Below are 17,282 nucleotides of genomic sequence, written 5' to 3' on the forward strand. Positions count from 1 at the left end.
TCCAGGTTGTCTAGTTTTTTAGAATAGAGTTGTTCATAGTATTTTTTAACAATCCTTTGTATTTTGGTGGGGTCTGTTGTTACTTCACCTCTTTCATTTCTGATTTTGTTTATTTGGGTCCTCTCTTTGCTTCTTGGTGAGCCTGGCTAGAGGTTCATCAATCTTGTTTATCCTTTCAAAGAACCAGCTCTTGGTTTTGTTGATCTTTTGTATTGTTTTTTTGGTCTCTATGTCGTTTATCTCCGTTCTGATCTTTATTATTTCCTTCCTTCTGTTTACACTGGGCTTTTTTTGTTGCTCTTTTTCTAACTCTTTGAGTTGTAGGGTTAGGTAATTTATTACCATTGTTTCTTGTTTTTTTGCAGTATGCTTGTAGAGCTATGAACTTCCCTCTCAAGACTGCTTTCGTTGTGTCCCATAGATTTTGGATTGTTGTGTTTTCATTGTCGCGTGTTGCCATGATGCTTTTTATTTCTTCCTTGATCTCTCTGGTAACCCAGTCATTGTTTAATATCATGCTATTTAGTCTCCAGGTGTTTGATTTTTTTTGATTGTTTTTTTTGTAGTTGATTTCCAGTTTTATGCCATTGTGATTTGAGAAGATGCTTGATATGATTTCTGTCTTCTTGAATTTGAAGAGACTTTGTCTGTGACCCAATATATGGTCTATCTTTGAAAATGACTCATGTGCATTTGAGAAGAATGTATATTCTGTGGCTTTGGGGTGAAATGTTCTGAAGATGTCAATTAATTCCATCTGGTCTAGTGAGTCATTTAGGATTGATGTTTCTTTGCTGATTTTTTGTTTAGAGGATTTGTCCAATGGTGATAGTGGGGTATTAAAGTCCCCCACTATGATTGTATTGCTGTCAATCTCTCCCTTGATATCCTCCAGAATTTTTTTATGTATTTGGGTGCTCCTGTATTGGGTGCATATATGTTTAGCAGAGTTATTTCTTCTTGTTGGATTGCTCCCTTTAGTATTATGAAGTGGCCTTCCTTATCTCTTGTTATGTCCTTCACTTTGAGATCTAATTTGTGAGATATAAGTATTGCTACCCCAGCTTTTTTTTCATTTCCATTCTAGCATTATTTTTTAAAATATATATTTTTATTTATTTTCAGAGAGAAAGGGAGCAGAAGAGAGAGATAGAAACATCAATGAGAGAGAATCAATGATTGACTGCCTCCTGCACGCCCCACACTGGCGATTGAGCCCACAACCCAGGCATGTGCTCTGATCTGGAATCAAACCATATCCTCTTGGTTCTTAGGTCAGTGCTCAAGCACTGAGCCATACCGGCTGGGATGTGTTTTTTAAATTTTAAATCCTCACATGAGAGTATTTTTTACATTGATTTTCAGTGAGTGGAAAAGGGGAGATGGGGAGAGAGAGTAATATCGATGTGATAGCTACACATCAACTGGTTGCCTCCCTCATGCGCCTCGACCTGGGGGGCAGGGAATCGAATCTGCAACCCAGGTATGTGCCCTTGACCGGAAACGAACCCAAGACCTTTCAGTGCTCAGGCAAGTGGGATAGCTAGTGGTAAAACATTAAAGTGAATATATTTTACCAATTGTTGTTATTCCTAGAGAGCCCTGAGAGGCCTAAAGCGTTTCCCCCAAGGCATTGTTTTAAATCCTCCAGGGACCCTTTAATTGTTAGGTTATAAGTTATTTGTAGACACATATACACATACAAAAATATTTTTTAGGATTACAAAATGAATATTTGTTCATTCTAGATATCAGGAAAATATAGAAATAAAATTACCTGTATTCCTGTGATCTAGAGATAATCATTGTTAACATATTGGTGTACTTCCATCCAGTTATTTTCTGTGTATGTGTTTGTATGTATGTGTAAATGTGTATATTTTTCCTTTTTAAGTTGGGCTCTCTGTTATATAGTTTTTAAAAAATTAATAGACTTATTTTTTAAAACAGTTTTAGGTTTACAGGAAAACTAAGCAGAAAGCAGGGAGTACCCACCCTTTTGTTGTTATTAATATGTTGCATTGATGTGATACATTTTTTGCAAATGATGAACTAATATAGATATATTATTGATAACCAAAATCCATAGTTTACATCAGGGTTCATTTTTTGTCTTGTACATTCTGTGGGTTTTGCCAAATGAATAATGGTCACTGTTAAAGTATCATATAGAATAGTTTCACTTCCCTAAACATCCTCTGTGCTTCACCTATTCATCCCTCTCTCCTGCCTCTCCCCTAGCAACCACTGATATTTTTGGTAGTTTTTCATTCTGCTTTTCCCTTTTAACATTATATTATGAACAGTTCCCAGGGTATTATGTATTCTTCAAAAACATGGCTCTATTATATAGATGTTGTATATATACCTTAAGTCATATATCTCTTATTTTATTTTTGGACATTTAAGTTGATTCCAGTTTATTATAAATATTAGTGTGGCAATGAATAGCTTTCTAACTAAATATATTGTACATCTTTCATTTTTTCTTAAAATAAAATCTTAGAAGTAGAATTACTAAATCAAGAGAGTTTGAACCTTTTTAAGGATGTTGATACATGTTGTCAAGTAGTCCTAAAAAAAGGTTGTAGTAATTTATAAGCCTTCTAGCAGTATATGGGAATGCCAGTTTACCTACACTCTTGCTAGTACTGAAAATTACTTTTCTTAAAAATATTTACTAATTTCTCTGAGTCTATTTTTGTTCATTAGTTTATGTTATTCATTAGATTCCACATATGAGTGGAATCATGTGATATTTATCTTTCTCTGGCTTATTTCCCTTAGCATAATGCTCTCCAGGTCCATTCTTGAGGGAAGGGTGGGTGGGTGGGAAGAGATCAACCAATGAACTTCTATGCATATAATGCATAACCCCTGGATACAGACAATAGGGTGATGAAGGCCTGGGGTGGGGGCAGGGGTGGGCTGAAAGAGTCAAAGAGGAAAAAAAGGAGACATATGTAATACTTTCAAAAATAAAGATTAAAAAATATTGATAAGAAATATTTACTAATTGCTAAGTGAAGGATGGTATTTCAGTTTTATTTTGCATCTGTCAGAATACTGTAATTTTGGGAAATATTTGTTTATGTCCTTTGCCTTTTTTTCTGATGAGTCATTACTCTTATTAAGTTATGTAATGTATTTCTTTTCTTCTAGATCCCTTTATCTTGCCACACCAACAGGTTGATAAAGGAGCCATCAAATTTGTACTCAGTGGAGCAAATATCATGTGTCCAGGCTTAACTTCTCCTGGTGCTAAACTTTACCCTGCTGCAGTAGATACGATTGTTGTATCCTTCTCAGGATCTAACTATTGAAAAAATATATTTATGTCATTACTGAAAGATCTATCATCCAAGGGAACATAAGATGTACTTTTTTGGAGGTGACTGTTAACTATTATCTCATGCCTTTCTGGTTACATTTGAAAATGTGGGAAGTAACATTATTTCTTGAGATTAAATTGTGACCCAATTTAGAAATTAAAAGAGAACAGGTAATAAAAGAGTCCCAGCAGCATTTCAGCCTAGATAGTGCTGAAATGTTATCAGATTCAGGACACAGTATAAAACTCTTGGTTATTAATGAAGAAGATATCTACATATATAAAAGCCTAAGCGACCGGCTGACCAGCCAGTAACTATGACGCACACTGACCACCAGGGGGCAGACACTCAATGCAGGAGCTGCCAAGCTGTGGTGACTTGGCAGCTGCGGTTTTCAGATGATGCTCCTGCAACCAGAGAGGAGGGAGCCCGATTCCAGGGTGCGTCATTTGAGAACTGCCCTCTTGTAATCTGGGCCCCCTGGGGGGATGTTGGAGAGCCGGTTTTGGCCCTATCCCCGCAGGCCAGGCCGAGGGACCACACAGGTGCACGAATCCGTGCACCAGGCCTCTAGTATCTAATATGATTGGACCACTTCTTTAGACATTAGCTTGCTACAGTTATGTTTGACATTGGAATAAAAGGACTCAAAAGGGAAAAGAGCTTAGGTAACAGGTAGAGTGCTAAAAGTAGGTAGAGTGGGTAGTGGAAAATGCTGGCAATTCCCAACTTTTAAAGTTCATTTTAAGTTGGTTGTTTGGGCCTCAGAACATGATTTCTCAAAGAGAAATGTTAAAGTCCCAGATAGTCCTTAAGGATCTATTCAACTCATAGCTGAGTAATTCTGAATTATTTCCATTTATATGGTGCTGTTTCAGCTATATTCTAGATTAAATAGGTTTTTCCAACTAGTCTGGACAGGTTTTTGCCAACTAGTCTGTTAAGGTCCCAGATAGTCCTTAAGGATCTATTCAACTCAGAGCTGAGTAATTCTGTATTATTTCCATTTATATGGTGCTGTGTCAGCTATATTCTAGATTAAATGGGTTTTTGCCAACTTTGTCATAGATAAAGTGGCCATTTGCCTCAAGTTGAGAGAAGGAATCATACTTGGTGGGAATGAGGAAATCACTGTGGAGTGGGAAGGCTATTGGAATGGGTTTAAGAATGTTTAAGCTCAAAAGGAGGCTGTCCTCTGTTGTGGAAGTTATATCTAAGGGGTAGTATAAGTTGTATGTTTATATCTTAGGAATAGTTTGTATTGACATAGATACTGGTCACATAATAGGTGCTTAAATATTTGTGGAACATTGAATGAATGAATTGAAAATCGGTGGAGAAAAGTATTCTGTAAAGATAGGTTACCTTTTTATGCTTATGATTTTTCTAAGTGTTGCAAGTTTAGAGTTCTAGAGTTCCTTTTTTGTTGTTCATCCTCACCAAAGGATATTATTTCCATTGATTTTTAGAGAGAGTGGAAGGGAGGGGGAGAGACAGAGAGAAACATTGATATGAGAGAGTCACATCAATTGGTTGCCTCCTGCAAGTGCCCCAACCAGGGCCAGGGTCTAGCCTGCAACCGAGGTTTGACTGGGAAAATCCATCCCTGGACCCTTCATTCCTCTGGCCGACACTCTAATCACTGAGAAAAACAGGCTATGGCCTGGAGTTCCTTTAAATGGGAAATTTTCTTAGTACTTAGACTTTAGTTTTAAAATAATTTTTGTTTTGAAAAAAAGGAGATATATGTACTACTATGTGTAATACTTTAAACAATAAAATAAAATAAAATAAAATAATTTTTATTTTGAAATAATTATAGACTTTTAGAAAGTTGCAAAGCTAGTACAAAGGGTACTGTGTATCCTTGAACCATTACTTTTAGAAATATGTACTATAGTGTTTAACATTCTAGATGCTTCAAATGATAACCAAAAATGCTCTGTTTGTTCTAGGTTGATGCTTACATTGGGCTCTTAAAGATAGACTAGAGATAGAATTATTGTTTTACTGTATCCTTTACATAAAACCACCATTCAATGATTAAAACACTAGAACAATAAATATTTATTTCACAGTTTTTAATATTTAGGTGCAAAAAATTTCCTTTTTTGCATGACTTATTCTGGTTTTGTTGGCATTAGGTTATAGTGTTAACATCCAACTTAAAAACCAAGAATGATTATTAGATTCATTAATATAGCATTTATTGAGTATTTATTCACAGTGTGCCAAGAGACTCTGATCGGTCCCTGCCCTGAAGAAGTTAATGGTGTAGGCAAGGATATGAGATGGGTTCAATGTGGCTTAACTAGTAATGTGATCATTATTTGACACCACCTCTCCAAGGCATTTTGATAAATAGTTCTTAGCTGTGTGTTTCCAGGCCATCATGGCAGAAGGAAAACAGCATGCTCTGTGTGTTGGGGTCATGAAGATGTCTGCAGAAGATATGTAAGTCTCACGTTAGGCCCCCTTAGCTTTTGAGATATGGGTAACCTATGCAGGAAGCATCAGAATGACAGGGGAAATTTGCTCTCATTCATACCACATCTTACAAATATGTAAGCATAGAAGCCTCATTTCTGATTTTTCCTAACACTTAGAAAGCCAGTGAAACATATTTTGTCTCGGGGATTGCATTCTTTTTTAAACACTCTGAAAAGAACCCGTGTGCCAATGTAACTGTTTTATATGTATGTATGTATGTATGTTTGTATGTATGTGGCATTTTAGGAATTTTTTATTTAGTATGATTTAAATTACGTGGAAGGAAAGATGTTTTGCTACTAATTTTTAAAACAGTGACACAGTTTGGCACCACACAGTATTTTTCTTACTAGTTTAGTATATTTTGACCTGGTGGTATAGAATAGTAAGGAAATATTAAATATATATTATCAAAATGTAGTCAAGATATTTAAGAACTTTGCAAGTCATTTGAAGAATACATTATTGCTATTAATTTCATTTCAGGATTAATTGTAACACTTTGATTTTCTCCTGATATGTTGACGCATTATTATTCTGTTTCTATACACCCTGTAGATCACTAGAGTCACTGTAAGACATGAATTGCCCCAGAGTAATGTAGTTTAATGTAGACAGTAATGCGAGTGTAATATAAATAAATTCTCTACATGTAACTCAATAATTGCAAAATAGCATTGCACTTTGAATTATATGTACCATGACTAAGCCTATAAAAATGCACAACAATATGTTTATGTGCTTTTGTCCTTCTACAGTGAGAAAGTCAACAAAGGAATTGGCATTGAAAATATCCATTATTTAAATGATGGGCTGTGGCATATGAAGACATATAAATGAGCCTCAGAAGGAATGCACTTAGGCTAAATACGGATATTGTGCTATATCTGTGTTTGTGTCTGTGTGTGACAGCATGAAGACAATACCTCTGTAGTTGTGCTGAATAAATTCAAAAGATGCTAAAATTCTGTTAGCTTCAAAAATTATTTTAGTTTTTCTTAAACTCCAGTTAAAATTGGATAGTAACAAACTTGGACATTAAAAGGTATCTGGTAAGTAACCAAACTCAGACAACTTCATGTCCTTTCTTAGGCTAATGATGTACTGGTAAGATGAAGGGCAGGACTTGATAAATGAACTTGCCAGTATACGGTTGACCACCCGCCCCCCCCCCCCACCAGGAGAATCTAACAACTTCATGGGGCTGGAAACTAGATTGGGAATTTTATCCCATTATCCCAGGACACCTAGAAGTGCCCCTTCTCTTTTTGTGTGTTGTTTGTTCATTGTTGTTTTTAATCTTTTCACTATGGAAAATTCCAAACATATACAAAAGTATGGGGAGAATAGTATAATGGACCTTTTCTATATCCATCACCTAGCTTCAATTCATAACCAGTCTTATTTGATCTATATCTCACTTATTCCTTCCCACCCCAGACCCTGATTATTTTGAAGCAAATCTCAGATATATAATTTTATCCATAATTAATTTAATATGTATCTTTTAAAAGATAAGTGGTTTTCTTTTTAAAAACACAAACATAACCACAATGTAGTTATCACACCTAAAAAAATGTAACTGTTTCTTAATACAATCAAATATCTGGACAGTGTCCAAATATGTGACAAATTGACTTGATTGCTTCTCTTTTTAAATTTTTTTAAACTGTTGGTTTGCTTGAAACAGAAACCAGACAAGGTCCATTTATTGCATTTGGTTGTTATTTATTGAAATCTCTTTTAATCTGTAAGTTCCCTCTCTTTCTTTAAGAAATTTAGTTGTTTTGTCTTATAGAGTTTCTTCCCACATTCTGGATTTTCGATGATTATATTGCTGTAAAGTAATTTAACTTGTTTTTATGCCCCCTGTCTAGCCTGTAAACAGTTAAGAGTAATTAGATTCAGGTTCCATTTACTTAGTGTCCTCTCTTGAAACTATATAGGTGCCAGAACTTCAGATTTGGGTCTCCACTGTATTCCTCAAACAATGTGCATCTTCTATCATAAGTGGACCTACTTCAGTAAGATCAGTAAGTAGTTTTGGGAGTTACATGAGCTGTTATGAACTTATATAGTGATGATGGGCCTTTCTTCCTAATAACCTTGCTGTTATTCTATTGTCGCAGCCATCTTTATTTGGTTGTTTACAAGTATGTGACGTGGTTTTACTTTTTTTTCTTTTTTAAATAAATCTTTATTGTTCAGATTATTACAGGTGTTCCTCTTTTTTTTCCCCCATAGCTCCCCTCCACCTGATTCCCCACCCCACCCCATGCCCTTACCCCCCGCCACTGTCTTCATCCATAGGTGTAAGATTTTTGTCCAGTCTCTTCCCGCACCCGTCACACCCCCTTCCCCCTGAGAATTGTCAGTCCACTCCCTTTCTATGTCCCTGATTCTATTATATTCACCAGTCCATTCTGTTCTTCACATTTTTTATTCACTTGATTTTTAGATTCACTTGTTGGTAGGTATGTATTTGATGTCATTTTGTTGTTCATAATTTTTATCTTTACCTTTTCCTTCTTCTTCCTCTTCTTAAAGAATACCCTTCAGCATTTCATGTAATCCTGGTTTGGTGGTGATGAACTCCTTTAGCTTTTTCTTGTCTGTGAAGCTCTTTATCTGACCTTCAACTCTGAATGATAGCTTTGCTGGGTAGAGTAATCTTGGTTGTAGGTTCTTGCTGTTCATCACTTTGAATATTTCTTGCCACTCCCTTCTGGCCTGCATAGTTTCTGCTGAGAAATCAGCTGACAGTCGTATGGGTGCTCCCTTGTAGGTAACTAACCGTTTTTCTCTTGCTGCTTTCAAGATTCTCTCTTTGTCTTTTGCCCTTGGCATTTTAATTATGATGTGTCTTGGTGTGGTCCTCTTTGGATTCCTCTTCTATGGGGTTCTCTGAGCTTCCTGGACTTGTAAGTCTATTTCTTTCACCAGGTAGGGAAATTTTTCTGTCATTATTTCTTCTAATAGGTTTTCAATATTTTGCTTTCTCTCTTCTTCTGGCACCCCAAAAATTCGGATGTTGGTACGCTTAAAGTTGTCCCAGAGGCTCCTTACACTATCTTCATATTTTTGGATTCTTTTTTCTTTTTGTTTTTCTGGTTGGGTGTTTTTTTGTTTTCTCATATTTCAGATCTTTGGTTTGATTCTTGGGGTACGTTGATTTACAGTTGAGTTTCTGTATATTCTTTATTTCAGACAGTGTATGCTTAATTTCTGACTGGTCCTTTTCCATTTTTTTTGGCACTCTAATTAAGATCCTTAAAGGTCTCACTAAGTTCCTCAGCGGTTTTTAGAAGATTCTTGAGTAACCTTATAAATGTGGTTCTGAACTCTATGTTGTCCAGTAGTTTGCTTTCCTCCACTTCTTTCATTCGTGACATGTTTCTTTGTCTCCGCATTTTGCTGCTTCCCTGTGTTGATGGAGTGGCTTTGTGTGGTAGGTGACCTATAGGGGCCAGTAGCTCAGCCTCCCCAATCACCTGAGGTGGATGCCTTTGGTACACCCCTTTGTCAGCTGAGTGCAAAGTCTTGGTGTAGTTAAGTCTTGATTGCTGTTGGTACACTGGGAGGAATTGACCTCCAGGCCAATTGGCTGTGAGGACCCGCTGTGTCTATAATGGAAGAACTGCTGCGCTGGAGACACGCTTATGGTGTAGGACTTGTTTCAGTGGGGCTTTGGTGCTCACTGAGTCTGCCTCTTGAATGTGTCACTTATGGATGTGAGGAGTTGAAATCTGGTGTCTCACACTGACCACTAGGTACACTGGCTTCTGGATCTCCAATGGGGTGCAGGTCAGCTACTGTCTGAGGCTACCCAGCAGGCGCTACAGCAAGAACTACAGTTTTCTCCTCTTTGCTTGGGGTTTGGAGGTTTTAGAGCTGTCTGACCCGGGCTGCAAGTTTGCTAGGTTAAGATGCAATAGGGCAGGTCATTCATATGCTAAAGCTGCTGCTTGGAGCTTGGGTGGGTTTGTAGATTGTGCGGGGCGGGGTCTCAGGGCGTCACTAGGCTAAGGCGTGGCAAACAGCTATGGCTGCCAGTTAGCCGGCTCTGCGTCTCCAACCGTGTCCCCGTGTCCCGTGCCCCAGCACAGTAAACAATTATTCCTGCGTGCAGCCCTGCAAGCAAGCCACCCTCACTTTCCGACCCCACGGCAGACAGTCCAGCTTCTCCCCGTAGGAGTTTAGGTCCCCCATGTCTCCCCAGAAACTGGAGTTTGGAGTAATTGGGAGCTTGTCTCCCTTCGGGTTGAAAAAAGCAGCACTCCCAGATGCCCATCGCCAGCCCGGTTCGCGCGCCTCCGTACCTCAGCTTTTCAGCGCTTGTGCACCTCTCAATGCTGTTTGCTTTTTCCTTTTAGTTGTAGAACTTCCACTCAGCCAGCTTTCCCATGGTTCTGGGTGATAGACGTTTTGTCTTTTAGTTGTAGTTTTGAAATTGTGCGAGGCAGCAGTTTAGGTGTTTACCTACGCTGCCATCTTGGATCCTCCTCCAACGTGGTTTTACTTTTCAGATGGATACAGACATTTACAAGCTTGTGGTGGCCTGTGTTACAGTTAGAAGTTGGTGAGAAAGGTGAGGGACAGTAAAAGAGAGAGACCATTTGGCTGGCTGTTACAGCTGGGCCTCTCAAAATATGACATAGGTGAAGGTAATAGATCCAAGGTCTGACCCTGAGATTGAGAAATGATTTCCCACTAATGATACTTGTAGGACTTGGAGATTCCTATGTTAGTATGTAGATGTGTTTATAGTGGTAAGTTTGTTTAGGGCCGTGCTTGGCAAACTGCGGCTCGCGAGCCACATGCGGCTCTTTGGCCCCTTGAGTGTGGCTCTTCCACAAAATACCACGGCCTGGGCGAGTCTGTTTTGAAGAAGTGGTGTTAGAAGAAGTTTAAGTTTAAAAAATTTGGCTCTCAAAAGAAATTTCAATCATTGCACTGTTGATATTTGGCTCTGTTGACTAATGAGTTTGCCGACCACTGATTTAGGGTAAACAATTAGTAAACTGGAAGTTTCTTGGTGAACATGGCAAAGAGCAAAGGAAGGTTAATAATTTGGGGGAATATTTCATGTGGGCTGGGGCAAGGCTTAGAGAGGTTTTTCTGCTTCATCATTAATTAGAATGCTTATATCTGCCATCTTTGTTTCTGAGCCTGTACAGGTACCCTGATATTTTACTTCCTGTATCCTTTTTAAGTTATACATAGAATGTTTTCCTGTGTTATGACAGTTATATTCTACAGCCTACCATATTGTTATATTTTATTATTTATTCCTGGTGGATAAAAGTGTAAATAATCTCATTAGTACCACATTTATAAATCATCTTTCAGAATAGGTCAAAAGATGTTTCATTTTATGCTGATTTACCAGTTTCAAATTCAGATATCTGCCCATCTGGGGGAGGAGGGACCCTATTTGAGGCCTATATAGCTCCTTATAGTAGTCTTAAAAAGAGAATATCTGAGTCAGTATCAAAACTAAACTTTGAAATGGGAAAGTAAGCATACTTTTTTTCCTTCTTTGAAAAGCAGTAAAAACAAAACAAACACTAAACTTGAAACCTTTACTTTTGGTGCTAAGGTAATGTTAATTGACCAAGATTGCCTATGGAATATTAGTAATGAAAAACAAAGCACACATAGTACAGAAATTAAAATCTTTTATTGTCTTGGTTTCTGAAATAAGTTATCCTTTTTTCTAACCACTGTTATGGTGCGTGTAAGGAATACTTTTTAAATATTCAACATCAGCATCTGTGCTTGTTTTTCTACTATGCTGAGGTACATTGACTGTGTTGCCTTGGTGATGTGGACTGAATACGTATTGTTTCCTGCTTCCCCTGGGTCTGAGGCCTCAAGTCATTGGTGTTAATCAAGGGAACCTTATCAGTTTCTAAACATTAGGTCTTGCAGGGAACCCAATTCAAAGGCTGTTGTTGTTCCTTGTGATTAAGCCCCTTATACTAACATGTGTCAGCCTCTTTAGGCACTATGCTTAAAGGAAACCTAGTTTACCCACATTCCTGAGAGTAGAAATACAGGAAGAGCCTGTTTTCTCTTAGGCAATACCTTCAGTTTCAAAATTAATTTTCTGTCAAGTTAGCCTAAATTTATGTATATCTGACACACGTTTACTCAGGCAAGGTCAGTTCAGCTCAATGGACATTTATTGAATATCTCCTAGGTTCTAGGTCAGTGGTCGGCAAACTGCAGCTCGCGAGCCACGGTTTGCCGCTCTGTTGACTAATGAGTTTGCTGACCACTGTTCTAGGTGATGTGGCACAAAGTTGAATAATACACAAGTGGCCCTTGCCCTTAAGGATCTTCCAGTTTAGTGAGTAAATTTAAATTTGAAAAAAATCTTCACAATGGTGACAGGCCAGTAGGAAGTTACTAATGCTTTTCCAATTTCAGCCATCAAAATTTGCAAATTACACATGAACCAAATATAAGAATATTCTTTCTATTGTATCCAGTGTAAGAGGTTAAAAAAATCTAGATGTCTTGGAGTTTGGACAATTCTGCATTCCAACTGTCCCATTGTGCAGTAATGTAAAGGCCTGATCAACCCTTGTCTAGCAGACTGTTATACTGGTTTTGTGGTATTCTGTTGGCAGCTACTTTTTTCCTTTTTTTTTTTAATGTTCTGGATCTAAAACAAGCAGTTGGATTTATCCCAGGGTAGTCATGAACATTTCAGGTCAAGGTATTTGATAGTCCCCAAACAGAAGGTCATATGGCATTTGTCAAATAATAATGATATCCAGCCAACTTCCCTCTCTGTATACAAATCAGCTCCTTAGGATATAGTATTTCTAAGTACAGTATTTCAAAAAATTATAAAAGAATGGCAAATAACTAAATTTGCAGTGGTATTTAATAAATATTTTACTTTTTTGTTGTTCATAAAAATTTTAACGGGAATATGAAATGAATGTATGCCCAAACAAAATGTGAATGTTTTAACTTTTTTATCTAAGTTCCTTAATTTTGAGAATATATTTCTCAAGGCTCTTCAGGAAACTTCAAATGTTCCAATTTTTCCCCTATATATTGAATTAATTGGGGTGACACTGGTTAACAAAATTATATAGGTTTCAGGTGCACAATTCTACAACACATCATTTGCACACTGTATTGTGTGTTCACCATCCCAAGTCAAGTCTCTTTGTCTATCACCATTTATCACCCCTATGCCCTCCTCCACTTTCTCTCAAGTCCCTCCCCCAAGCGATTACCACCCTTGTTTCTGTCCATGAGTTTTCTCTTTTATTTCTTTTTTGCTCAATTCTTCCACACTCCCAGCCCCAAACCAGCACTCCCCCGCCGCAACAGCTATCAGCCTACTCTCTATGACTCGGTCTCTATTTTGTTTGTTAGTTCATTTTGTTCATTAGATTCCACATATGAGTGAAGTCACATATTTTTCTTTCTCTGACTGACTTATTCCACTTAGCATAATGCTCTCCAGGTCCATCCATGCTATTGCAAAGGGTAAGGTTTCCTTTTTTTTTTTTTTTTTAGGGCTGAGCAGTATTCCATTCTCTAAATGTATCACACCTTTTTGTTTTTTTAAATATATTTTATTGATTTATTTCCAGAGAGGAAGGGAGAGGGATAGAGAGTTAGAAACATCGATGAGAGAGAAACATCGATCAGCTCCCTCCTGCACACCTCCTAGTGGGGATGTGCCCACAACCAAGGTACATGCCCTTGACCAGAATCGAACCTGGGACCTTTCAGTCCACAGGCTGATGCTCTGTCCACTGAGCCAAACCAGTTAGGGCTATCACACCTTTTTTATTCACTCAACTACTGATGGACACTTGGGCTGCTTCCATATATTGGCTATTGTAAATATGCTGCAATGAACATATGGATGCATATATTCTTTCAAATTAGTGTTCTGGGTTTCTTCAGATAAATTACCAGAAGTGAAATCACTGGGTCATAAAGTCAGCACCAGTTTTAATTTTTGGAGGTAACTCCATACTGCTTTCCACAGTGACTGCACCAATCTGCATTCCTAACAACAGTGCACTAGCAATCCATTTTCTCCACATCCTCATGAGCACTCATTGTTTGTTGATTTATTGATGACAGCCATTCTGACAGGTATGAAGTGATATCTCATTGTGGTTTTAATTTGCATTTCTCTGATGATTAGTGATGTAGAGCATCTTTTCATATGTCTATTGGTCATCTCTATATCCTCTTTGGAGAAGTATCTATAGTATTTAGGTTTTGTGCTAATTTCTTAATTGGATTTTTTTTAGTGTTGAGGTTTTTTTTTTTTTTAAGATCTTTATAAATTTTGGATATTAACCCCTATCAGAGTTAACATTGGCGAATATGTTCTGCCATTCAGTAGGTTTTCTTTTAATTATTTTCAGGGTTTCCTTTGCTGTGAAAACACTTTTTAGTTTGATATAATCGCATTTGTTTAATTTTTCTTTTGTTTCTCTCACCCAAGGCGATATATTAGGAAATATATTGCTAGGAGAAATACCAAAATTTTACTGCCTATGTTTTCTACTAGGATTTTTGTGGTTTCAAGTCTGACTACCTTTAGTCCATTGTATGTTTTTGCCTCCTTTGTCAAATATTAATTGACTGTAAAGGCATGGATTTATTTCTGGGCTCTCTATTCTGTCCATTGATCTAGATGTATGCTTTTATGTCAGTACCATGCTGTTTTGATGACTATGGCCTTATTGTACAGTTTGATATCAGGTAGTGTGATTCCTTCCATTTATTTATTTATTTATTTATTTATTTATTTATTTAATTTCCTCACCTGAGGATGATATTTTTTTTGCTTGAAGAACCATTTTTATATATTTAATAATTCAGTATATTCATGAATATTTCCCTTTGATATATTCAATGGATATTTTCTTTTTCATTTATTGTGTGTGTGTTAATCCTCACCTGAAAATATTCTTGTCTTCTAGCTCACTGATGCAGTCCTCTGCTTCTTCTAGTCTACTCTTAATGCTTTCTATTGAGTTCTTTACAGCAGTGATGTCATTTTTCATTTCTTCTTCGTTCTTCTTCATTTCCTCTTGGTTCTTACACATATTGTCGAATTTGTCTTCCATTCTTTTCAGCCACCTTATGACCATTTCTCTGAATTCTTTCTCTGACAAGTTGCTTGCCTCCATTTCGTTTACTTCCTTTTCTGGTGATGCCTGCTTTTCTTTCATATGCGTGCTGTTTCTTTGTCTCCCCATGGTCTCTCTTCTCCGGGTGTCTGGTTATGTAGTTCTCTCTCTCCTGCGTTGATTTAAAGGCACAAAATACAACACAACCAGGTACAACGCACAAGGCACTGAACAGAAATGTATTCACGATATTAATAACCCCAAATAAAGGTTACCACCAGAGAAAGGCAAATTAGGGGATAGGAGAGAAAGAAGAAGAGAAAAAAAAAGAAAGAAAGGAGTGCCAAAATGAAATTGGGAAAAGGAAAGAAAAAAAAGTAAGAGAGAAAAGAAAGAGAATAAGAATGAAAAGATGAACAAACTATATATATGGGGAGAAAACTCCAATAGAACATCCACTAATCCCAACAAATGCCAGCAACAAGTACCTGGAGATGAATACAAACTACAAACAACAACTAATATCAAGCGAGGTGAGGGAAAATAGAAGCAAAAAACAAACAAAAACAAAACAAACAAAAATAAGCAAAACAATCTCACAAACAAGCATAAAAAATTGATATAATCAACAATCAAGCAAACAACAATAAAAGGACAGAGAGAAAAACCAATTTTTTGGATAGCGAAGACAGAGAAGAGAGAGGTGTGTATGGACTTGGAGCAGGGGATTGGAAATTAGATATATAAGTAAGGTGAAATTTTAACGGGGTAAAAAGAAAGAATAGGGAAAATCTAAAGCAGGAAAAGGGTAAGAGAAACAGGACAACAAAAGGGGAAAAGTTAGGAAGAGAGTGATGGCATAAAGATAAAGTTGAGATAGAGTAAAATGATGCTAATGGAAAGATGAAAATAGAATGTAGAACACTAATCCCAAAGTAAAATAAAGAGAAAATAAAATGACACTTTTTTTAAAAAAAAAGTAAAATAGTAGTAGTAATAATACTGATTGAAAAATAAAAATGTAATAATTAAAAAGGTAAAATCAAGTGAGGAAAAAAGAAAAAAATAGTTTCTTAAGTAAAAGATGAAAAAAATAAAAAAATAATAAAAATAAAAATGTGCAGTAGTGAACATCATTCACTTCCTCTACTGTTCTGTTTGGCACGCCTCTTTCCTAGTCAGGACAGTATTGCAGTTCCCTGTATTCCACTGCTCCTCAGTGTTGTAAGCCAGTCCTGATTTTGAAGCAGGCAGTGCATCTTAATTTCTTGTATTCCTTTATTTGTGTTTACACAAGAGTCAATTTGTGATTCAACCCCTGGGTGGCAGTGTTTCTGGATTGACCTCCGATCTATAGGTCCTCTCTAGCCAGTGCTTAGATCCTGCTTTCCCTGTGGCACTCAATACTGGTTTGTGGGATTGGGTGGCCCCAGAGCTGGTTCTCTGATGGTTATTCCCTGCTCTGATCCCCAGGTTCCAGAAAAACAACTTTCCCCTGCATTCTCTTAGGGTGTCCCCATATGGGTGATCCTATGTATTGGACTTAGTAATCAGAAGCAAGGATTTAAAGAGGAAAAAGAGCCAGCGTAAGTGTGTGAACTCCGGGGCTTCGTGCAAGTCTCTGCAGTCTTTTTGTCCCCCTTGGGTCTAAGCAGCCGGCACACTTTTAAAAATTTTTAAAATATTTAGGCTGTCCTTTTGTGTCTGATCAAAATGGGTTGCTTTTTAGAGTTCCCTTTTGTTAGCAGCTCTGAGGACCCCCTTCCCCATTCATGGATCATGCCAGCCCCAACAGCCACAGATTTTCCTAGGTGCAGACTTCCCCCAGTCTCCAGCTCCCACTGTGCGCGCATTTCTCTCTCCTGCCAGGACCGGAGACCTCATCTTATCCCAGGAGAAATCTGACCTTTCTGTGGTGGAGTGTAGAGCTCCTCAGAATCCGTGTGTTTGCGCCAATTTGGGACCGGTGTTCTGGGGTTCGCAGCTGTTCGGTGGGTGCCGTAGTTGTAGATTTTCTTGCTTCCGATAACATCCACTTTCCCCTTCAAGATGGCGCTGTCTCTGCGTCTGAGCTGGTCACTCTGGGAGGGAACCCGGCAGCAGTGGGGGCTGCCCGGTCAGGGGAGCCCCGTCCAGCAGTCCCCCACCGTCTCCTGGAGTATAGCTGTCCCTCAACTCACCAACAAACACTCCCCGTGCGACCCTCAGCTGTTCTTTCTATCTGCTGCGGGACAAGGCTCGGAACATGTCTGTCTATTCTGCCGCCATTTTTTTCTTTCGATATTTTTCTTTTTTAAGAAATATATATTTTATTGATTTTTTTACAGAGAGGAAGGGA

At 37.8% G+C, this 17,282-nt stretch overlaps 1 protein-coding gene across 5 annotated transcripts in view; it reads left to right on the plus strand.

Annotated features, from left to right (window-relative positions):
- Positions 1 to 8,034, plus strand: part of MCTS1 (MCTS1 re-initiation and release factor) — a 65,521-nt gene extending 57,487 nt beyond the window's left edge. For all 5 annotated transcript variants that reach the window (XM_080653935.1, XM_080653934.1, XM_080653937.1 and 2 more), the window contains 3 exons: positions 3,163 to 3,296; positions 5,719 to 5,786; positions 6,581 to 8,034. In XM_080653935.1, the coding sequence (XP_080510061.1) occupies positions 3,163 to 3,296; positions 5,719 to 5,786; positions 6,581 to 6,662 (284 nt within the window). In that variant the 3' untranslated portion in view covers positions 6,663 to 8,034. The remainder of the gene's footprint in view (positions 1 to 3,162; positions 3,297 to 5,718; positions 5,787 to 6,580) is intronic.
- The last annotated feature ends 9,248 nt before the right edge of the window (positions 8,035 to 17,282 follow it).

This window comes from Plecotus auritus, assembly GCF_963455305.1.
Source record: "Plecotus auritus genome assembly, chromosome: X".
Taxonomy (NCBI): Eukaryota; Metazoa; Chordata; class Mammalia; order Chiroptera; family Vespertilionidae; genus Plecotus; species Plecotus auritus.